The 23,198-nt window shown below is 38.6% G+C and overlaps 2 protein-coding genes across 3 annotated transcripts in view; one reads left to right on the top strand and one right to left on the bottom strand.

The window, feature by feature from the left end:
• The first annotated feature begins 9,053 nt into the window (after positions 1–9,053).
• Positions 9,054–12,311, top strand: chac2 (ChaC, cation transport regulator homolog 2 (E. coli)). Its single transcript, XM_063893175.1, has 3 exons — positions 9,054–9,416; positions 9,942–9,977; positions 11,695–12,311. Exons 1-3 carry the CDS (start codon positions 9,282–9,284, stop codon positions 12,088–12,090), a joined length of 567 nt encoding a protein of 188 aa, XP_063749245.1. The 5' UTR covers positions 9,054–9,281; the 3' UTR covers positions 12,091–12,311.
• A 408-nt stretch (positions 12,312–12,719) lies between these two features.
• LOC134870777 (proteasome activator complex subunit 4B-like) overlaps positions 12,720–23,198 on the bottom strand; it is a 32,463-nt gene continuing 21,984 nt past the window's right edge. For both annotated transcript variants that reach the window (XM_063893169.1, XM_063893168.1), the window contains 14 exons: positions 22,738–22,891; positions 22,238–22,304; positions 22,021–22,146; positions 21,596–21,748; positions 21,381–21,485; positions 20,277–20,368; positions 19,839–19,970; positions 19,475–19,677; positions 18,305–18,390; positions 17,936–18,064; positions 16,864–17,019; positions 15,851–15,989; positions 15,475–15,608; positions 12,720–14,101 (listed from right to left, as the gene is read on the bottom strand). In XM_063893169.1, the coding sequence (XP_063749239.1) occupies positions 13,967–14,101; positions 15,475–15,608; positions 15,851–15,989; positions 16,864–17,019; positions 17,936–18,064; positions 18,305–18,390; positions 19,475–19,677; positions 19,839–19,970; positions 20,277–20,368; positions 21,381–21,485; positions 21,596–21,748; positions 22,021–22,146; positions 22,238–22,304; positions 22,738–22,891 (1,811 nt within the window). In that variant the 3' untranslated portion in view covers positions 12,720–13,966. The remainder of the gene's footprint in view (positions 14,102–15,474; positions 15,609–15,850; positions 15,990–16,863; positions 17,020–17,935; positions 18,065–18,304; positions 18,391–19,474; positions 19,678–19,838; positions 19,971–20,276; positions 20,369–21,380; positions 21,486–21,595; positions 21,749–22,020; positions 22,147–22,237; positions 22,305–22,737; positions 22,892–23,198) is intronic.

Raw genomic sequence — 23,198 nt, 5'->3', positions numbered from 1 at the left:
GGTGTCTCAATACTGTAGAGGGAAAATGCCAAAATATAGGTAATGTCAGGGTTAGTGATGCGAATATGGATCATTTAAGACGTGTCTCGTGTCTCTTATTTGCTTCTTTTGTCAAGAAGTATATGATCAAATTGATATCACTGTCATACATAACATACATAACATAAAGCTACAGTAAGGAGATCGTTAGCTTTGAAGGAACTCATTCTGGCTTACAGAGGGGTTTTAAAGAGATGAAACAACAAGATATACTGTATTCGTTGTGAGTTTAGATGTACTCAAAAAAACTGGTTTTAGACTCTGGTTTTAAGCTAATCAGCTGATGACTCTCGCTTTATATTTAACAAAAAAAGAGAGTAGTATCAATTTTTCTCACCAAACTCTCAAGTAGTCGATTGAAAAAAAATCCTAAAATGTGGAGTTAGTTTATTTAAGTGATCGTAGTTTGTAGTTAGCTGAAAGCAGCTGGGGCTCTGAAGCTGGAACGTTAAGCCACCAATCAGAAGGTCTTAAGTGTGCTGCCTGGCCCCTTCATTCTACATGTGGAATGACCTTGGGTAAAATACTGAACCTCAAATTGCTCAGCGAGTGTGGGTTTGAATGTTTCTTGTTCATGATGAATGTGTATGTGAAGCATTTTGAATGGTTGCGAAGACCAGAATAAAAGCATTCCTTTTACCATTTATGTTATTATTAAGATTCTCGGGACATTCAATCAGCAGCCCTGTGTAAGTGATATATATAATCAGAGTGTTGAACACATGATCAACACTTAACACCACTGAGAGGATATTCAGTAGTTTCAGTGCAAAGAGGAATACATCTATTTCTTGATTACTTGTTTGTTTTAAATGCAATTCAACAGCCACCATAAATCAACAGGATGCATTTATTGAGTATGCTATACTCCTTATTGAAAAGGCTCTTGTATAGTTTGCAACGTTTTTGTTTCAAATGTACAGAGATGTTACACGTCTGAAGAAGCTATACAAGCTCTTATCTGCATCCTTTCTCTCCTTTCAGCACTTTATCAAGGTAACGTCATTGTGTTCATTATGTGCTCTGCGTTATAGCTTTATCAGTGGTACACTGAATAAATGAATTTTAGCATTGTTTTTGGCATAATCTCTTCTCTGAGACCTATAGTTGAGGAAACATAGAAAATGCGGCTTAAACAAGGCCCTAGAAGGCTACCTACCAAGGTCAAGAGAGAATAATAGGCTGTTGATTGTTATGTACCTGCCTTTACTGTAGGACTGTAGATGCTATTAGCTCAAATCTGGCATAATTCATCTCTTCTCTTTTCTGAGATTAATGTATTTATATAAATGTTCCTTGTTCAAATACAACCATCAATTATAATTATAGGCCACTTTTTTAATAGACCTGTCACAACCTGTAAAAAAGAAAGATTTAATAAACTTAATATTTGAGGCTGTTGTGTCCCAATTCATCCGGTAGACATTGAGATGAATAGTTAAAAGGATTACTAATGTCGTGAGTATCCATCCTTTAGGAACCATGAACGTCTGTGCAAAATTGAATGGCAATTCATTCACAAAACATGCAAACCTGCCTTGTTTTTTTTTAAACAAGTTTCAAAGAAAAATATAAGTCAAAAGAAAATTCTGTGTTTAGTGGGTAAGTTGAATAGCTAAGAAAATTAACAACAAAGACAAAAGCATCAGATGTTCTTTGTTCAGGTTAAGAGCAAAGGAAAATGACCTTAATTGAACATTGTGCAAAACAGGAGGATAAACTTTGATGAAGGAGGACAAAGGGACATAACTGTCATTCAAGGTGCTTAGGCCTTCTACAACAGCAAATTATTTCATTTGAACTGGTTTGATCTTGAGCTTTGAAATAGTACCATGGTTTACGGTCGGAACACAGCAGATGAAAATATTTATGGAGAAAAGAAAGAAAATGTTCTTTTCTGCGGCTACCAGCAAGGAGTCTGTCAAGTGTCCAGACCAAAATGTTCCGTCTCGAGCCAGAGTGACAGACTCCCTTTCATCATATCAAATCAGTCCTCTTCAGCTGCCAAGCTCAACATATTCACTGACAGCTCAATTATTCTTTGTCAGCTTCACACTACCCTCTGCTGCTAAATTCAACACACCGTTGAGATCATGAAAAGGAATCAAATAGAGTAAAATAAAGAAAACTTCCATTAATCCCCGATCTCTTAAACCTTTTCAAGTCAGTTCTTCTCCCCCACTTCAGTTGTCTCTCTCTCTGACTTCAGTACAGCCCTTCTCCAGCAATTATCTAGTTGGTTCCACTCTGACGCAACTCAAAATCCACTCATCGTCTTCTTCGTCATCAGTTCCTGCTTCCTCTGTAAGAGTGAGACTCCCTCTCTGACATCTACTCCTACTCATCTCCAAGATGGGAAGCAGCTCCAGCTTTTCTCAATTTTTTCTCTGGCACTAGCTCAATCTGAGCTCCATCTCCTCCGTGGCTCTACGGCCAGATTGCCGCCAACAACAGCTCTGCTCTGATATGGCTATGACTCCACTTTGAAGCCAAGCCAGCTGTCCACCAGCTCTGGTTGTGACTCATCTCTGCTCTTAAACCTAAGACTTATACTTGTTCTATTTTCAGTCAAAAAGCAATGCCAGTACAGTGGTAAGACTTAATTTTCTACCCAAAGTTGTGTCTGAATTGTCAACACTGATTAGGCCAATTCTGGGTCATTTAAAGCCATGCACTGCAGCTCTATGTATGGTAATGTCTGCTTGTCAGTTGCTTGGTTGGTCGGTCCACCACTTTGGTACAGACTGAAGTATCATATTACCTATCAATACAATTTCCACGATTTTGTACTGACTTTAACAGGTTACAGAAAAAGCTCACTGTAGTGCCAAAGGTCGGTAAACATTTTGGGCATTACTGACAGATGACTATTAGATGGATAGTTGTTTATATACCAAGTTCTGCCCACATTGTTCAAAGCAGGACAAACTATTGCAGGGTCAGCTTTTAATTTGACCAATCCTTTTCATAGAATACTATCGAGGTAAAATATACTTTCCATCACTACTTGAGAATTGCTATGGATAAACACACTTAAGCTGACGCATTGCCAAATGAATTTCAAGGATTTACTTTTAAAAAAGGGGTCATCGGAAACCCACTCTATTTTCCGAGCAAACTCATGTTTTCTTGCAAATTTGATTTATTTCTATTCAAAATATGGCTTCTAAGCCATTCATAGTTTTATATGGGCAAAAAGACATTCTTGAAACATCCATTGAGAAAGTATGCATCAGTGTTTTTACTCAATCGCTTTACTCATAGCAGAAATCTAAACCCAGATCTAAGAAACCATAACTTGTGCTTTTTCTTTGAGGTTTGTTATTACTTTTTCTTCATTTAAAATGTTAAGATGTACATGTTTTACATCACAATGATCCTGTTGGTAACTGCAAATTGTGCGATGTAGTCTGTCACGCTTTCCGCTATAACACTCTATAGGCTATGCTGATAAAGTTAAAGACGTTGGTTTAACTTGAGGAAGCTTAAGAGTATTAGTCTCTATTGCAGCAACTGGACTTAAGCCTTATTCATACCAATTTTTGGGGAAAATATCTCAGATCCCTTCAGCAATGTCAATTCAAAGTGAGGAATTTATCTTTGTAGTAACTCACCACATGCAGCATGAAAATACATGTTGGATGATTGTAAAAGTTTTCAAAGGTTACAATGACCCCAATTTAATTTATCTAGCTTAATAAATTAAAAGTTATTCAATTATTATTAAAATGTTTAACTCCATAGCTGAAAGAGGTTTTAATATTTGATATCGTCAATGAGGAAAAGTAGCCTGTGGTTAATTATTTTAGAACAAATTAAGATCAGTTGTAATCTAATCTAGGTGTAAAAAACCCCCCAAAAGTCTTTTAAAAAAAATAATAGATTAACAAAATGGATATTTCTGTATTCTTACTGGTGCAAAACATTTGTCCACGTCATATTTTATTTTTTTGTCACCTTTTCAGTCAAACAAGTGACAGCCTTTGTCTTGAGTGTTTTTCTGGGAAAATGTGTGTTTACAAAAGTCTATCGTCACATGGCCTACAGATGTTTGGCTTTTGTTGCCGTTACAACAAAGCATTTATCTTTATATGAAACCATCTATTTTATCATCATTTCTATTGTTGCATCCTGTTTGAAGACGGAGGGACAATATCAGTCATACCAATGTGAACATGATTCAAATAGTATAATTAGTCAATGCTTGTCCTGGTCCAACATTTTAACAAACGATGTTCTTGCAGTCCCAGTGTAAAAACAGAGTCAAAATAGATAATATTGACTTGCTCATAATGACTTTCTTATCTTACCGTCTTTCACATCATCATTATTAGTTGTAATACCCAGAATAGCAATTCTCAGGCAGGTACAACAGTGCTGATGGATGTGGCTGCATTCACAAAGCCTGTGAGCCTGCAAGAAAATCTCAGGAGTCATATGAGCAGTTCAGGATCAAACAGTCTGAGGCCTCAGATCCCAAAATGGCCCGCTCAACTCTGCTCTCTACATATAGTGGACTTTTATGGCTCAGCCTGCCAGTTCTCCTCTCTAAGGCTGGTGAGATGGAACCAGAAGTTCAAGAGTTTCTTTTGTGTGGTACCTCCACTACCTGAGTGAGTCAGTATGGAGGAGACCTTTGGATGGGTTTTGTAGACCTCAATCGCTGCAGGAAAACCACTAAATATTGGAGGTTAGTTAGAAGAGCATGCAGTTTGTTGGTTCAAAAAAGAAATTTTGAGAACTGAACAAATCTGTTTTCAAAACTCAACCAGAGAGGAGGTAGCAGGTTAAGGAGAATGTGACACAGCGGTACAAACACACGAGGACCAAACAGTCCCTGCTCCCTTCCGTTCAAACTAAATCGTTTTACAAGAAAGCTATTACCTTCTTTTCTTCTTTTCCTTCCCACTAGTACCACAACCATGCATGCACACGTAGCTGTACTACTTTTCTTTGCAAACACAAGCATTATATTGACTTTGGAAGAGTGCAACCGATTCGCCTGCATTTCCTCAAGTGGGAGTTAGGTTGACAAGACAGGCGCATTATTTCCCTCAGGTAAATAGTTTGTTCTCGCGTAATTTCAAAATCACGAGAGAAGTAATTATTGTTTTGTTTATAACAATTAATATTTGCGGCAAATAACCTTAATATCTGAAATAAATGTTATTGGAAATATAGATACAGCTGGTTTCATATTTACGGAAGAGGATTAGGGCAACATGAAAAATGTTTTCGGGGGATGTCAGGAGATTAAAGTCAGAATTCTGAGAAAAAAGTCAGAATTCTGAGATCCCCCCCAAAAATGTTTCATGTGGCCCTAATCCTCTTCTGTACATATTTATGATGGCTTAGAAGGTGTGTTTTATTTTAACTGATGGAAGGAAAATCGTACCCTCCGCATGGCCTTCAACTTGAGCTGGAACTAAAAAATATAAAAGATGTTCTGGATATTAGCAGCTCCATTCAGCCATAAAGAATGACCGCAGTGAATCCACATTCTCGTGGAACAACGCATTTCTGATCTCTATGCGTTTTTAGTGCGTAATCTCAAAGACATGTACACTTGTCCTCAGATGCTGCATGTAGGCTGTGGTGGTCTGTGGCTGTTTAGTAAAATGTGGGCCTCATTCCACCATAGGCATACCATGGCACCCATCTCTATGCTGATTGAGAAAGTTTTTAAAACTGGTAAGTGCTGACCACCCAAACTGTGCCTCCATATGGCACAGTGAAATTGGAGTTTCCTCTCTAGGGCACAAGAAGCCTGGCCAAAGTGTATGCAGGCCCTGTGTTTCCTCTTGTCCTCCCTGGCATGATCCAAAATAACTGACTTGCCAGAAAAATTGTTAAAATCATCAACTGCCTCATTGAGTCCAGGCCGCGTTTTACCATCAGGTGGAGCAGTAGATGTGGATCCCGGGCGTCAAATTCCTTGTATACGGATTAACCATATGGGGGCACGTGCCCAAACTCACTCTTAAACTCACTCTTCACCGCCATAAATAAATTAACTCTTCACCGCCATATATAACTTGGCTAAAAAGGGCAAAAGGATAGACTTACTTTGGTTGAACTATGTAGTAGCGTCCCTGCATTTCACAAATAGGTATGCGATTTGAGATGCCAGATTGAATGAAAAATTGAAATATTGGTCATGTTGGTACGATTGGATAGGCTTGTTGTTACGTGTTGGTACGTGGGTTGAGGGGCCCATGTGCTCTGAGTGTCCAGTGGCCCCTGGAGGTACTAATACGGTCTTGCTTGTATGTGTACCTGGTAATAAACTTGATTCTGATTCTGATTCTGATTCTGATTCTGATTCTGATCCACTCATGGTGGGCCAACTTATATTTTGGGATACCCTTGCAGTTCAGCTTGGGAATGCATGATACCCAGTTTTGCTGCGGGGAGGCATTACAGGAGTCTTGGTGCCAGTATAGCCTGCGAGGATTACACACTCGACTCCTTTTTCACTCCTCATGCTTGAAAAGATAGCCAGTGGAGGGTACACGGAGCAGGTCGCTGGAAGCAGGAGGGCAAGCTACAACAAAGCTACTAAAATTAAATCAAATAAGATTGCTTTTAAATAAAATGCAGACTTTTGCAAATCAAAAGAAACCAGTACAAATACAGAAAATGTGAAAGCAAGTCTCTTTCTTGGTCGGCTCCCCAATGTATAAACATAAGACTTTGCAGGAAGAGAAGGTTTAGCAAAAGCTCTGGAGTTGGAGAAAGAACAAAGAGAGAGGTGGAGCAAAGGGACAGAAGAAACAGAAACTGAGATGTTTTTGTCAGAGAGGAAGAAGGCTTGTAAGTTTATGTAACATGAAGAATGGGAGAAAAAAAGAAAATAAATAAAAACAATTTTAAATCAAGAATAAAGATTGGATTATAATACAGATTTTAAGGGATTTTAATTTCTAATGGTCAATTTAAAAAGTGAAGGCTTCAGACTACAGTTTTTAAAATACTATTCTGTTCTTACTTTTCTTACAACATTTCTTCCACATTCTATTTCCAGTCATTCCTCTCGATTATCTTCATATTAACTGCAACATCTTGGTTTTCCTTTTTTGAAACAACAGATTTGCCATATTCACTTTGTGCATACTGAGTGTTTCTTCAACAAACAAACAAACAAAAAACTAATTTTCTAAGAAAACAAACTAAAGGGGTCTGTTTGTCGTGCTGATAAAATATGCACTTTTTTTTCTTTCACTTTCTATCTCTTTGTGGTGTTGATCCACACATGAATGAGACAACAATTATGTGTACATACAGTTTAAGGTATTTGGAGCAGGATTAAGCCTGTGAGAACACTTCTGTGTAGCTCTGTAGCATTTTATAGTCACTTTAAATAGCTCATATTTTTCACAGTAGGGGAAATGTATTATTTTAAAATGCTGCTTTTAATAACTGTAAGTGCAATGACATTATTTTATGTTTCCTTAAACATTTACACATATTCCCACCGCAGCGCTGATCTCTAGTGAGTAACTCCACTGCACCAGGCTTGGTTTTGGTGTCTTGAATAAGAATATCTTTATGGCAGATGTTTCCTCAGCAGCATTTTTAAGCCCAGCTGTGGATTTCAACCACAAACCTGCCTCTCTAAACTCAAGGCTGGTCGGTTACAAATATTTGCTGACAAGCTTCTCTCCGAGGCAGAGGAATGAGCATGGCTGCTGTTCATGTAGATGGCATTACAAGCCAGGCTGTAGCTGTCCACTTTGTTTGGTTCTGAATCAATGCTCACACGGCATACATGTTATTTTGGAGAACACACATAAAACACTGAGGGAAATAGAAACTCAGCACCCCCTGGTGTCCAGACATAAACCTATGTTGCCTGTTATGTTTCCCAGTCCAGGTTTTTACCAATGCAAAGGCAGAAGTGGGCATCAATTGAAAATAAAAGTGTTTATATGAAAAGTAGCTTATGAGAAGATGTAGGAGCAATAGGTCATTCAGCTCATACAAAGGATGACGATTGTCTATGGTGCACTTTCCCCCCCATATAACCACATTTATTCATAATAAATGTGTCATTTAATGTGAATAGGTGAATATGGCACCTGCTTCTAAATCTTTATTGTGGTCATTTAATATTTTTCAATGTAGAAATGTATTTCAACATCAAAACGTTCAGTACATGTGAACTTTTTTACTTTTATAATGTACAATTCAAAATAAAGTCTTAGAGTATGAGTAAAATCTCAATTAAGATAGGGCTTAGCCTCCTCGCTCTTAATGCAGTTGTAAAGTCTGTATTCTTATCCTGCTGTAGTCTCTTTACTCCTACCAAATATATCATGGGACTGATAACTGTATATGAACTTATTATTTAAACATTCAGCTCAATTCCATTCAAATATGTTATACATTATTGGAAATGGTTGAAATTTAGAAGCCAATTTTCAATAAAGTGTCAGCTACATTAATTTTGATGTGTTATTATTTTAAATGATATAAGTGTTTGAGAAAAAAAGTTTTCTAAGTGAGAAAAAAAGATTATATGGCTGGCAAGAATATTTATGGGTTGTCTGTTTAGTATACTTTAAATACAAAAAGGTTTACTGTCCCAAACATAAATTAAAATAAAATTTGAAAAAGACAAATATTTATAAATTATTATTTGGTTAACTTATAAAAGACATACACAAATATGTGTCATATGGTTAAAAAAGGTATATCAGTTGTATTTGGTTTCACATATGGACTGCTTTAACAAGGTTGGCCCAAATTCGATCGTATACTGAAATAGCTGCAAACTTCCGGAATCACGGCTGGCCTTCAAAATAAAGGCAAAACGTTCTGTAAGGCATGCTTAAACAGAAACAACATCGTGTTTAAAATTCTGAATGCTACAAAAAGCATTATAGCTACGCGGTAAGCTGACGACGATCTTTAGAAGGAGTTAATGTTTAAGAAATAAAAATATGATCGTAATTCTAACTTTATACTGAAAGTTATTCAGCGGAATTACGTAATTACGTAACACAGATGACTTGACAAAATAGCCTTGAGTCATAGATTTAATGAGCGAGCGTTACTACTTCATAATACACATTATCATTTAGTAGCAATAGACAATAGCTAACACTACACTTTGATGGTGTACTTGTCAATTATTATAATGTTATTACTTCGTTGTTGCTTCCGGACTTCAACGTTTTCAGTTAGCTCAGCTTAAGCGGTACACATTGTCCTCAGAGTGACTCTTATCTTGAGGTCTTATCATGTGGGTTTTCGGGTACGGGTCTCTTATATGGAAAGTGGATTTCCCTTATGAGGAAAAAATGATTGGCTACATAAAAGGGTTCAGCCGTCGGTTTTGGCAGGGAAGTACTGATCACCGGGGAATACCGGGCAAGGTGAGTGTACGTTTTTGTTTTTCGGATCTATATAAGAGCTTTTTCTAGTCAAAATAACTGATGCAGTGTTGACCAGGATATGAAAGAAATTCTCTTATATCTTATAGTTGGATAAATTACTGAAAGGTGTATTGGTTAATTCATTAATTGATATTGAAAAGGTATCTTTATCTATTGTTAATAATGAAGTAAAAACACAGGACCTTTAGCCGGTTATGTTGCCTTAACTACTCACTCTAAATGACTGTAGGAAGGTTTAAGGATATTGTCATTAAGGTTAGATCCATAAGACATTTTCATATTTTATATAGTTAAACCTCAAACAGCAGTATTGTGCTGTTATAACTCAGGTCTAACTTTATATTTTTAAACTTTTTAAATGTGATTTGTTCTAAACTATACAGGTACCTTTGTGTGTAAAGTTGCATCATTTTTCTAATACTTTTACATCATTTGATTGCTCGTACTGTATGTGATTTTGCTGCTGTTTCAAAGTGCTTATTCCTCTGTCTGTATCCTTTACAGCCTGGCCGGGTGGTGACACTGGTGGAGGATCCTGAGGTAAGAACAACCCTTCTTAACTTAATGGTATCGCACATTACTCTGTAATAGAGTTGCAACTAATGATTCATTTCACTGTCTATTACTTTGACAATTACTTTCTCGATTAAGTGTTTTGTCTAGAAAATGGAGAAAAATGTCCACTATCTCAGAGCTCATGATGACTTGTTTTGTCAGAGCAACACTCCAAAAAGCAATCAGTCAGTTCAGAATAATACAAAGCAGAGAATTGCAGAGACAGTCACATTGGAGTTGGACCGGCAAACGGTTAGCAATCATCTTTGCCTGATAAAATTGTTCTTGGACGGGAATCACTTATCAATATTGTCACATCTTGTATTGTTATATCATCTCTATATAAACATCTTGATATTCAGTACAGTATAAAGTTACCGTTCCCTACATAGAGTAGCCTATTAATTTAGAGCAGCTGTCAATTAAAGCGTTCAATCATAACCTTGTAACCCTTTTATAGCATCAAAAATTGAGTAAAACAAATGTTGAGATTAGGCATCATACTTAAATTGGTATAAATATTTATTACATTAATTACATTGGACATAGTATTATGATTGTGATGTTTTGATCAATAGATAGAGGGGGAAAGCAAACACAATCGTGTGTCAATTACATTGTAATAAAAGCTATCACCAGTTGAGGATCGTAACTATTGCTGTGTTATTAAGTATAATTAATAGGAAAGTTGCAGCGTGTAGGCCAGACAACTTGCAGTACAACTTCAAGAAAAGCAACATTTTGAAAACGGTTTCACTTACACAAAGTCCATGGGACTTGGCTTTTGAACTGGAAGGTCACCAGTTCACGCCCCGGAAAGACCAAGTGCTATCGAGGTGTCCCTGAGCAAGGCACCATTGCCTACACTGCTCCCTAGGCGCCAAACATACAGTATGCCAGCCCACTGCTCCTAACACTAGGATGGGTCAAATGCAGAATGAACATTTCCCCTCTGTTGGGATAATTAAGGGTTTCTTCTTCTTCTTCTTCTTCTTCTTCTTCTTCTTCTTCTTCTTCTTCTTCTTCTTCTTCTTCTTCTTCTTCTTCTTCTAAGTTGCAGTCAAATACATTCGGTTTTTGTTGACTGTAATAGTTTTATGGACATTTAATTTATTTGCAAACAAGCATTATGTGGTGCAAAGACACCACTAAACATGGTGAATGGCAGTGCTGTACTGCTCAGTAAAAGGAGATGGCGAGAGGTTATTTTTCTCAGTTGATGGGAAAGACTGTGTAATGTAGTAACACCATTGTAAGCATCTAGAAAACATGTACTTAGAGGAGACTGATGAATATGTTAAGGTCGAATTCCTAATTCTATGGCAGTAACATGTTGTGATCAAAAACATTATGCCAATAAGAACTGTGTAACCAAAGGCTACTAATTTATTATTCTTTGAGAATGAATAGCCTGGTTCATGAATTCTCAGACAAAAGCAACACATGCTTATCGTAGTTTCCTTCAATAAGTTTATTGTTTCAAATAGATTGTTTTTTCCAATCAATTTTATAATATCATAAGATCGTCAGTTTACTACCATAGAAGAATTAGCAGAACATTTTCTAATTCAAAGCTGAGCCTGTGAATTTGGTCATCTTCGTCTCGTCTGAAAAAGTTACCTACCATCAAATTTGTTGATTTGTTCAATGCTGCTATTCTTCATAATTTTGTGTTGATGCCAAGCAATCTGTTTTTCTTCAGGGCTGTGTTTGGGGCGTTGCTTACAAGCTACCGACCGGCCGGGAGCAGGAAGTGAAGAGCTACCTCGACTACAGAGAAAAAGGTGGTTATCAGGTCATCACAGTTAATTTTCACCCCCGTCCACCCATCTCTGCGCCGCCCAGCCAGACGCTGCTCTACATTGGCTCTCAGGACAATCCAGACTACCTCGGCCCCGCCCCTCTGGAGGAGATAGCCAATCAGATTGTCAACTCTACCGGTCCAAGTGGGAAGAACACCGAGTACCTGTTTCAGCTAGCTGATGCTATGAGGACAATCCTGCCAGAGGACTTGGACACACACCTGTTTTCTCTAGAAACTTTAGTGAGAGAAAGATTACTTAATGTGAAGAAACACTCACACACTCAAACAGGTTAATTTTGATTAGATGACTGACAAGAGATGATCAATGATACATACCATGTTTGATTTTTTTTAAACTCTCAGGGTTCAAAAACAGATAAGGATATTTGTTGGGTACAGAAAATGTGTGGACGAGGTCTGTTTTTTAATGTTAAACTGTAAGTTAATGTCACAATACTGTCAAAAATGTTCTGAAAAAACAGCTTACATTGCGAATAAAATGTATTGAAATGTGATGGCCACTAAATGATCTTTACTCTTACTTTTTCCTGATTTTGTGCATTTTAAAACATAAAAATGTGATTTATGCACTAAGTGAATTATAGAATGGATGTAACTTTCAGCAGTACATATATTAAAGAAGTATAATGACTTTTCAGTATATGATTATTGTGCTACTTTATAAAAAGACACAAATCTCATGAGAAATATCTACAACTGATGTAACTACGTTTTAATTATCCTGATTTCATGATATAGGGTTACTTATAGATTATTAAAGTAACACTGTAAAGGAGAAAGGTTTCCCAGACACTTTATGATACTTTTTTTTAGATATCCAAACCCATATTCAGTATTCGGCTTGGGAAAACGTATCAGTCATGCCCAAAGAACTTTCCCAGAGTAACTGTGATCTCTTTTGGTGTTATAAGAATCAGGTTTTTGTGCAGTTGGAAGGCTCATACTGATTTAATCACACGATTACAGTGTACAGCCACATAAGCACACATTGTTTCTGCCAGATAGAGCTATGCTGTTTCTCATTCTGCCAGCATACGTCTCAGCACAGTGAACATATCAAAGTCAACAGCACTGCATCAGAAAAAGTCAACATGCAGAATAAAAATGGCGACAGCTCTATGTGTGATCCTGTCTCTCTTTAACACAGCAGCATCTGCACAACATAAGTAAAAAGCATCCATGCAGGGAGAAACATCTCACCTGTATTTGATTTCTGTCTCTGTACAGAACTATCTGCTTTGGACATGCATGTCATATGAATGTGCACTCACAAGCTGCTGGTAATTTACATGATCAATCAACCCTGGCGAACACATAGCATGCCACACTCAATGTTCTTCTCTAAAATAATTAAAAAAAACATCTCTTATTAGCAACGATGCAGGGACTTTATTTACAGTAAACAACAGGACATTCTCAATGTTGAGCTATTGTATGATACAACACAGTGGGTTGTATAGGAACTAGATAGTTAGTTACATTTCATAATTATATGTTTATATATAAACTTATAAGTGTTGCGTACATGCGTAACCATAACGTACATCACTTCATAGTATACTTTTATTATATTAAGCTTCATGTATTAAGTAATATATTATAAGCATTATCACATTACATGATAAGTGTTACATTTACTAACTACTATTAGGTTTTGATTAATGATAATGACAATTTTTCATATTCATTTTCTATATGCTCACTTATGATTTTACTTTTGTATTTAGGAAATTATTGTTCCACCACTTTTTACCTATTGTTTGAATTTATTTTGAAGGTAAAAAGAGTGAAATACATACTACACAAGTGGTGTATATCACAACATTAAAAAAATACAACTAAAGGCTGATTATATTTTCATAAAGTTGCCACCTTTGGGGCTGCTGAGCTGCTTGGCGAGATGAAAATAATCACACCAAGTAAGTTAAAAATATTTGAACCCATTTAGCCCAGTACTGCTCTTCTGCTGGGTTTACTAAAGGCCATCTTTGGCATGTGAGATTCCAGAGACAGGGCCCTCAGCCACTGCTACAATATCTGAGGTAATTTTAACAGGCTGCACAGAGGAACCCAACACTACATCAGCTGTAGTTATCTTCTCAAGAACTGGTAGGTCACTCTGTGGCGGATCTGACGGGGCAGCTGGCAGTCAGGCGTAGTAACAGGGCGACACCAGCAGGTCTGTGAGCCCCAGCAGCTGGTCGTCAGTGAAGCACTGCCGGTGCTCCTGCCAGTTATCGTGGTGAGTACGCCTGAACTCCGACAAGGTCTTCTTCACCGTCATCTTAGGAAAACAAACAGGATCATCATACCGTCACCATGGGAGCACTTTTGTGGAGGAATGACATTTATAGGTTTGCCCATCTCATACCATGTAGGCTTACAAGACACCTCAAATCGATATAAACCTTGCTACATTTCAGAAGGAAATATTGAAATATATTGAAATATACTTTTTTTTTTACTGACTTTATTTTACGACTGAAGATAGAACAGTAATTACTTGTAATTGACATCCACAGATACACTTATTTAAACATCTCTGTTGCATGGCTATTGATTAAAATAAGCATCTGTTTGTACTCCAGAATATTTAGCATTTGTAACATCATATACTGTATACTTTGAGTGATTAAGGTCAAACTTTTGTTAAGATAAATATACGACATACAATAAAAATGTACACAGAAAGTTCTGACAATAAATGTCCTATTTTTTTCTATTCAAGCCTTACTATGAAGGGTTTTAACATTGAAGTTGTTCTAGTGATTTCTATACATGCACAGCATATCTGGTTCCTCAAAGATTTAGAAGGGAAACCCATTGAGAACTATAATATTCTATCACTGGGGTGGAAGTTTTATAGTGCTTGTATCAAAATGAGGACATTTCAATGAAACTAATTGCATTGTCCTTATTGCATTTAACTCCTGCAATGAAGATGATTTGAATGATTCTTAATTTGTTGCTTTATTAGTTATTCAAAGGCCAAGAAGTTAAGGGCTGATAGCCACTATCAGTGTTTACACAAGAGCTACCTCCATGTTTAACAGAAGAACGAGGCATAAGAACAAGTATGACTTGCAAAGTTTTGACTTGTGAAAAACCTTATTTTACATCATGGCTTTCAAACTAAATTATTAGAATAGATTTTAAGAAAGGAAGTGCCTGTGGCCTGACAAATTCAAACAGATTTTGAGAATAGTGTCTGCCTGAAGAAAGCAAGATATTATATCCATAATATTCAGCAGAAAATCAACGGCTACCATTTTAATATATAAATTGCTCAACCTTTCTTTACAGCAGCTTTGAAACAGACTGGGAAATTCATCTGCTTGAAAATATATTCTTTAACTGTATTACATTTGATTTATTTTCTCATCTCTTTCACTTTGCAATAGGAGAAGCAGTAAATTATCATCACTACTGTAATGTTTTATTTAAACTCTGCACTACAGATTACATTGTATGTCTTCTTCATGCCTGAAGTAAGACCAAAGAGACAATTTTCTCCTCAATTGGACAATGAAATTGTATTCTCTCAGCTCACCCCGTGTTGAGCTAGTTGTTTGTATGCGAGTGTGTGTGTGTGTGTGTGTGTGTGTGTGTGTGTGTGTGTGTGTGTGTGTGTGTGTGTGTGTGTGTGTGTGTGTCTACCTCTATAGGCTGTGGGTCATTGAGGTGGTCGCTCAGATCCATGAGTATCTGAGGCATCCAGTCTGGGACGTCGTAGGGGCTCGACAGGATGCAAGCACTGAGGCCAAGCACTCCAGCATGGCGCCGCACTAAGTCTGTAAACACAGACACACGCAGGCACGCACGCACGCACGCACACAAACACGCACAACTATGGAGTTAAAACCCACCATACAATTTCAAGGTTCACAATTCCCCTTGGATAAGAAAGGGTAATAGTGCAAGTATTACTGTGATTGCCTCATTGTGTGATTGCGAGGTACGTGTGTGTGTGTGTGTGTGTGTGTGTGTGTGTGTGTGTGTGTGTGTGTGTGTGTGTGTGTGTGTGTGTGTGTACCTGTGGAGGCCAGCTCCCCTCTGGCCCTGGGGAGGCGAGTCTGACTCAGCGTCTGGAGCTCTGTCTGCAGACTGGAGTCCAGAGGGAAGAACTGGCACTGCAGTAAACCACTGAGGGTGGTGCCTGCCATGTCCCTCACCTACAGGGAGAAGCAGGGGAGGAGGAAAAGAGAGCAAGCAGAGAGGAAGAAAGAAAAAATAGACCTGTGAAGATCCGAACCGATAAATAAAGGAAGTGGAGGAAACCACGAGGCAGTTTCAGGGCGAGAGATGCATACCCAATTTATTAAAAGAGGCGAGTGCAAGGAGATCGGGGTATAGGGAGGTACACAGGACAAAGATGAGCAGAGGAGGGGGAGAAAAGGGAGGAGGCGGAGGTAAAATTCACTTGCAGAACATCGCGGCCTTCCTGCATCACTTTGCATAAATTATGAATAAGCAAATGAGTGACGGTCGCTGTATTAAAATAGACAATGACACAAAGACAAAACATTCACCAGCTCTACACTTACACAGTTACAAAATACTGCGAGATAAGCAACTGCTTTTGTAAGTTAGACAACCCGGATGAAGCTGAGTGTTTATTGATTACCTGTACATCCTGATCAAAACAAAAAAGTCCAGGTTGGACATTGTACAGAAGATTTTGGAAATAGACACAAGTTGTTCAAGATTTAATGTCGAAATTAATAGGATTTGACAATATATATTTTTGGGGATATTTTTTTGGATTATTTACAGACCAAAGGACCTCTAACACAAACATTGTGCTTTATCAACATCCCTGTAACCACACAAAAAGAAAAGCACCAAAGCAGGAAAATAAATTAAGGGCTGAGCAGAGATGTTGGGGGTTATTTTTTTGCAATAACAGTGAATAGAAAAAATGGATTAAGATTTAGTGAGGAGAAAATAGGGGACAATAAGTGGCCATTTATTTTCTTCTGACATTTATACCTTGCAGAGGGGCAATAGCTGTACTAAACCTTTGCTGCCTTTTTGTGCATACATTACCTCAAGCTGTTCATCAAGTAGAAGCTGCATGACTAGCTTTCGAATGTGCAGCACCGCAGCAGGCACACTGAGCAGGGTAAACAAGTTGTAGAAAACCATGATCTGCAGGTAGGTCAGTACTGAGAAGCGTGCATGCCATGATCTGCTGACTGTCATCTAGAGAGAAGGGGAAGAATATTATTTGTAGTTTAGGCATACCAACGCTTATATATAATGATTGGGACTCTGTGAACCTGCACTTACATGCTCCATTTCTTTGATCTAAAGGCTTACGTCAGATTGTGAAACATGCCAACAATGATTATGATAACATGCTGGCATAAAGAGTGGAAAAAGCCGGAAACAGGGAAACAGTTAACTAAAAGGCTACAGTCACACTAGCAGCTCTGTGAGGTTTAGGCACGGTGGTCCTTTGAGCTAAATGCTAATGGCAGGATGCTAACATACGTGTCACATACAATGTGGACATTGTTTACCTTGTTAACCATCTATGTGTTACTTATTAGCATTCTAACATTTGCTTATTATGACTTTACACACTAGACAACAATTGAGTCTGGTTATGATGCAAAATATTGGACATATTGAAATTTGAAAAAAGGAATCCCAACTCCAGGATAGCTTTCTGACTCTCCTTCCTACTTGATGCTAAACTAAGCTTACTATCTAGCCCTAGCTCTTTATTCAGCCTACAGATTTGAGAGTGGAATACATTGTCTTATTTACTTGAGATGTGAAAGAGTGAGAACCCAAAAATTACCACCTACCCCTTTAAATAATTTGACACCAGATAAAAAATGTAGGATGGTTGTTGAGGTGAAACACGAATTCTTTTTATCATACCGTGCACTATCAAATATTAAACTGCATACAAAGTGGTTACATATTCTGGCAGCATTTGACATATTTATCAACAAGGGAATCACTCAACCCACAGCACAAATACTGTAACTGCATACCAGCAAATTAAAGGAGCACATGTTGTTTTTGGTCTAACAACACCTTGGTCAGCATTAGGCATTGAACAATGGCAGCAGGCAGGTGGGGCAGTGTTTGAGTGTGTGCATATTACCTCATCCAGTGCTGCCAGAACTAGAGGGATGTGCTCGGGATACAGCAGGCCCTGGGACATGAGAGAGAGACACGTGCGAGCATCCTGCTTCATCTCATCATAGCTCTCATCAATCTCTACCGGGGCAATCTGCAGGGAGAGAGGAACAGAGAGAGAGATGGAGAGAGGTAGGAAGAACACGGAGCTACGCACCATTTTGAGTAAATGAAGAGAGAAATTGAGTTTAATGGGCAAGTAAGATTGAGTGGGTAATAATGCTGCGCTGGGACCTGTGTGTTAGTGTGTGTGTGTGTGTTTGTGTGTGTGTATGTGTGTGTGTGTGTGTGTGTGTGTGTGTGTGTGTGTGTGTGTGTGTGTGTGTGTTCTTACCTTGAAGAGTAGAGGCAGGAGCTTTAGTTGCTGCTGAACAGGAGTGGTAAAAGTGCGCCCTGCGCTTGCCATCAACCATTTCAGCACTGCAAATGACACACACACAAAAGAGGAGGTTTTGGGTGTGAGCCAAATAATAAAAACACCAGACTTGGCACTGTGACCTTACTGCAGTGTTCTGCTAATAAAACACAATCTATCATGATTTAGTATCTAATGATTTGGATAATTTCATAACACAATATTTATCTGTCTAATGGAGATTAGCGAAGTTACAGAAACTGAAAGAGCAACAATGCAAGACAAAATATGAGATCTTAATTCAGTCTTTCATAAACAGGAGCACCTTCTCGAAAACTGTTTTTAATTTGAAATATTTCGCTGTTTTTGGAACAGCTTGCTAGAAAACTTGAGTATACATATTATCTCGTAGAATGTTAAAGTTATTACTTTTCACGTTTGACTTTTTCAGTTAACTTATTTTATTCTCAACGATGCCAGGAGTAAACCAGGAGGTGTGGAATATTTATTATTAAAACCACACTTTTTTTTCCCTCAATTGTATCTGCAGCCTTGCTTACAATACCTCTAGTGGAATTCTACCATGCAGATAATTTTATGTGCCTACGTTTTAAAATATATTTTGGCTGTTACCAAAAAAAACTTGCAATGCTATTTGGGTAGATGCAGAAATCTCAGAGGCAAATAAAAACCATGTCTGCATTCTTAAATACTACTAAAACATATGTTTTTATAACCTGATGTGGATGACCCTCTAAAGAAATGTTCTTCGAAAAAATAGTGCTGAAAATCAAAGTGGACTTCATTTATCTAACTACTATTCGTGACTGTAACTGAGAGGAAAACAAAATCCATAACACAATCTAGTTCAAATTACTGAACTTTTTAGTGTCTATATGTTAAAGAAATCCTCCCAAATATGAATTTGGAAACCTTTTTTGAAAGGCTGGAACTGACCCTGGAAATCCTCTTTAACTACACACCAGTACCTTTTACAGTGGATTTAAAAGTTCAAATAATTTAGTGTTCAAAGCTTGTTTTATCGCACATCTGTCTATTCCATCATGAGAACAACATTTTTTCCCACAGTCACTGTCTACACCATGTCCATCCACCACACAGTTTACATGCTTGCATTCACATTCTGACCCGTCTTGAGCAGTTTGACAGCTTGGGTGCGCTCGTCCGTCTCCTGGGTGTTCTCCTCAAGGACGTGGTTGTGGATTTCAGGCTCCGACATGAGGGGTTTGAGCCGCTCTAGGACCCGATCGAGGAACTCTGCCACGTGGGGGGAATAGGTGGTGTGTGTGTGGGGCAGGGCCACGTCGATCATGAAGATATAGGTCAGGACACTGGAGAGAGAGGGTAAGGGATAAGAGGATACAAAGAGAAACAGAGGGAGGCAAATAAAGAGGCTTAGAACTGTCGGAACATTGCGCACAATATAATTAGATTAACCTATTTAACCACGATTATGCAACACAGAAGAGATAACGCCATGGTGAATTCGTACCTCCCAATGCGCTCCCTGACATTCTTATACACCTGGGTGAGTTTGGGCTCCAGGTAAGTCAACAGCCTGTGCAGCAGTTCAGAAACTCTCCACTGCTGCTGGGCCAGACCTCCCTGAAGCACATACAGCAAACTGACAGAGACAAAGGGAGAGGGGGATGGAGGGGAAGGGGTTTGTTGTGTTATTGCGGCACGTCAGCTCAGCATACGTCAGCTCAGGTTACTACTGCAGCCTGAATTCAGAAACCTCTGAAATACTGTAGATGACATAAACACATACTTTGCGCATACAGTAATTCATGCACTTGGGCACACACACACACACACACACACACACACACACACACACACACACACACACACACACACACACACACACACACACACACACACACACACACACACACACACACACACACACACACACACACACACATACCTAGCATCCCTGAATGAGCCCCCCTCTCCGCTCAGCGGGCTCTCCATCAGCATCTCAAACAGCCAGTGGAGTTTCCTGGGGTCGCGGCCCTCCTGCAGCCAATACAAAATAGGTTTCACTTTGGAACTATTATTTAAGCTGGCAACAAATCAACTGAGGAACTGCATGCAGATATTCTCATATTTACTCACAAAAGAAACAATCCATCAATCTATCCATTTCAGAACTATCCATCAAGTTATTTCCATTTACTTTGGTGGGTGATAAATTATTACACACTTCATGGCAATCTGCAGGTGTACAGACTAGTAGTGGTCAAGAATGTTCAACCAAAACTACAAATGTCACACTCATAGTGGCATTAGAGGAAAAGTCAAGGGATTACCAAAGTCATTAGGATTTATTGTCTGGTACAGACAGCAACCTCTTGGTCCTAAAATAAAGCCAATGCGTAAGCGCCTTTAATTTGCATTCTTTGTAATACTCAGCTTTGGATGCACAAAGACTTCTGATTGTATAGAAGTGTATGATAAAATTACCCCTCTTTTTACTTGATTTATTACATCAGTAAATATTTTCCTAATGAGTTAAAGACCTTAATAGCTAGTTTCAAGTCATCTTCAATATATCGTGATGCTCATTTAGTAAAATATTGTCCTATTTAGAGTTAAATAGACAGGGAAAGTTATGGGGATGGCTTCAGCCCAAAACCAAGATTTCCCCAGCAAAATGCTGAACATTATACCGGTAAGTTGAAACCGCAAATGAAAGTGTGATTACAATCAGTTCTTATTTACAGAACCATTGCTAACATTTCGTGGCAATCAATTCAGTAGTTGCTGAAATATTTCAGCCTGGACCAAATTACAGATGCTGCCTTCCATTGTGCCTTGCTAGCTGCATCAAGGTAACAAAACACTGTAAAGCAAAGAGCGTTTGTGCAGCAAACTGAGTATATTTCTAAATCCAATTTTCGCCTGAATGTTAGTTTTATTGATTTTTAAAAATCTGATGTTCAACATTGTTTTTATGGGAAAATGCTTATTATCGTTCCTCAGTTGCTGTGCTGCATGGGTCGTATTTGTATGTATGTGAGCAACTCACACAGGCCGTAGCGATGCTTGTGCCCCAGTCTGTGTAGGTTTCCACAGTGATGTTGTTTAGTGCTGTCCTGATCAAAGGGCACAAAAGCTGCCATAACCTGTCCACCTAAACACGCACGCACACACAGAATAATGAAAGTTTTTATTAATATTGACTTTTCTTATCAACCTGTAGTGCAGCGTGTGTATTTGTAGCTGTGTGTGTGTTTCCAGTACCTTGCTGAAACTCCAGAGTTTGCTGCCTCTGATTAGTCCTGCAGTAATCTCACACAAACAGCGCTGGGAGCTCTCATGGGGGTTGCTGGCAAGCTGCTCTAGGTGAGGCCATAGTAACGGCAGGAACACGTCTCCATAGTTACTAAACAGCCCCTGTCAATCAAACATGAGCATAAAAGGTTTGTTTTATGTGGATGAACAAAGACCAACAGTATTTTTTTGCATCAAAGAAAGACACATTACAATCATCGGTTTGACGCAAGTAAACTGTCGGATATGTGATGGGGAACAAAAGACGACAGCTGTTGATGACATAAATTCCTGCTCTGCTGAGTTGAAATTAGCCTTGGCTAGTGGTGGTATGCTGTGTCACTTCTTTGTAAGAGGCTTGTCAGATCGATTGAGGCTGAGAGTTTAAATTGCACCTTGAAGAGACAAAAGCGTCGGGGATTGAAGCTGTCGTTTCCTTTCCGATCCTCTAGAGAGAGAAACCCTATAAGCTGGTCAATAAACTCCGGGTCCGAGAAATATTCAAAGATGATCTTCTCACCCTGGGTGACACACAAACAAACACCAAATGTAATAATGATAGTAATACTGAGGCAAAGGCTGAAGATTTTGTGTGCGGTACGTTATGAGCACCTCACTCATCTCTTCATAGGGCAGGTCGTGTTTTCGCTTTTCAGAAGCTGCATGGATCATCATTTCCCTGGAAGGAGCGGGAGACAAAGAAGAGGCTGCTGTGATTTATAGATAACAACAAACCGGGATAAAATATGGATAGACACACAGTGTCTTCAAATAAGCAGCAAGGATAAATGAATGATTAGAAAGTCAGTTAGTCAGCAAGGCAGCATGCACTCTATCTATACATCAATTCTTCTATCTAGGCCAGGCAGTAAGTCGTTCAGTGAGCTTTATCTAGGCCAGGCTGTGACAGGAAGTCAGTTCAACACCCTGCTAGTTATCCATTCACCAAGATCAGTCATCCAGCAGTGGGGCAGACATAAAGTTAGCCACAAAGACAAGCATCAAATCAACCAGGCAGTTAAGTCAATCACCTATTTAGCACCATCCAACCAAGCACTTAATCAGCCTTCCAGTTTCTAAATCCACCTCCTTCACACAATCATTCTCATTACCTCGGCCACGAGTAGTAGCCCCAGTGTGTTTTCTCCACATACTGCTGAGAATCCCACTGGTCCTCACATAGAGGTAGGTTGTTGCTGTCATATTGCAGCCAGCGATTTGCCTCACGATCCCCCACACACAAACCCTCTGGATCCTCATTACCACCTAAATATACAAACAAGCACAAGCAAAGACATAAAAACCTCAACTGCTCACTGTTGGCAAGTCTTGATGAAAGAATCAGTAAGAAAGATTTTTAATTTCAAACCATTTATATTTTAATAAAGAGGGAATGGAGATTTATATTAAGGTGTTATTGCTTACTCAAAGGGAAATGAATCACATGGATAAGGAATGCTAATGCTGAAATTGCTGGATTGAGAGAATGCCTTACAAACAAATTCAAGACTTGTGGAGTGTATGTTACATTACATGTCAGTTGTTAGATGCTTTTACCCAACAGGACTTACTT

This window comes from Eleginops maclovinus, chromosome 10, assembly GCF_036324505.1.
Source record: "Eleginops maclovinus isolate JMC-PN-2008 ecotype Puerto Natales chromosome 10, JC_Emac_rtc_rv5, whole genome shotgun sequence".
Taxonomy (NCBI): Eukaryota; Metazoa; Chordata; class Actinopteri; order Perciformes; family Eleginopidae; genus Eleginops; species Eleginops maclovinus.
This window is presented reverse-complemented; position numbering and strand designations above follow the sequence as displayed.

Bases quoted from the DNA above. Each gene is read 5' to 3' on its own strand.
- chac2 (XM_063893175.1), top strand. From the start codon at position 9,282: ATGTGGGTTTTCGGGTACGGGTCTCTTATATGGAAAGTGGATTTCCCT. The intron at 9,417-9,941 runs GTGAGTGTACGT...TATCCTTTACAG, and splicing joins ACCGGGGAATACCGGGCAAG to CCTGGCCGGGTGGTGACACT. The intron at 9,978-11,694 runs GTAAGAACAACC...GTTTTTCTTCAG, and splicing joins CACTGGTGGAGGATCCTGAG to GGCTGTGTTTGGGGCGTTGC.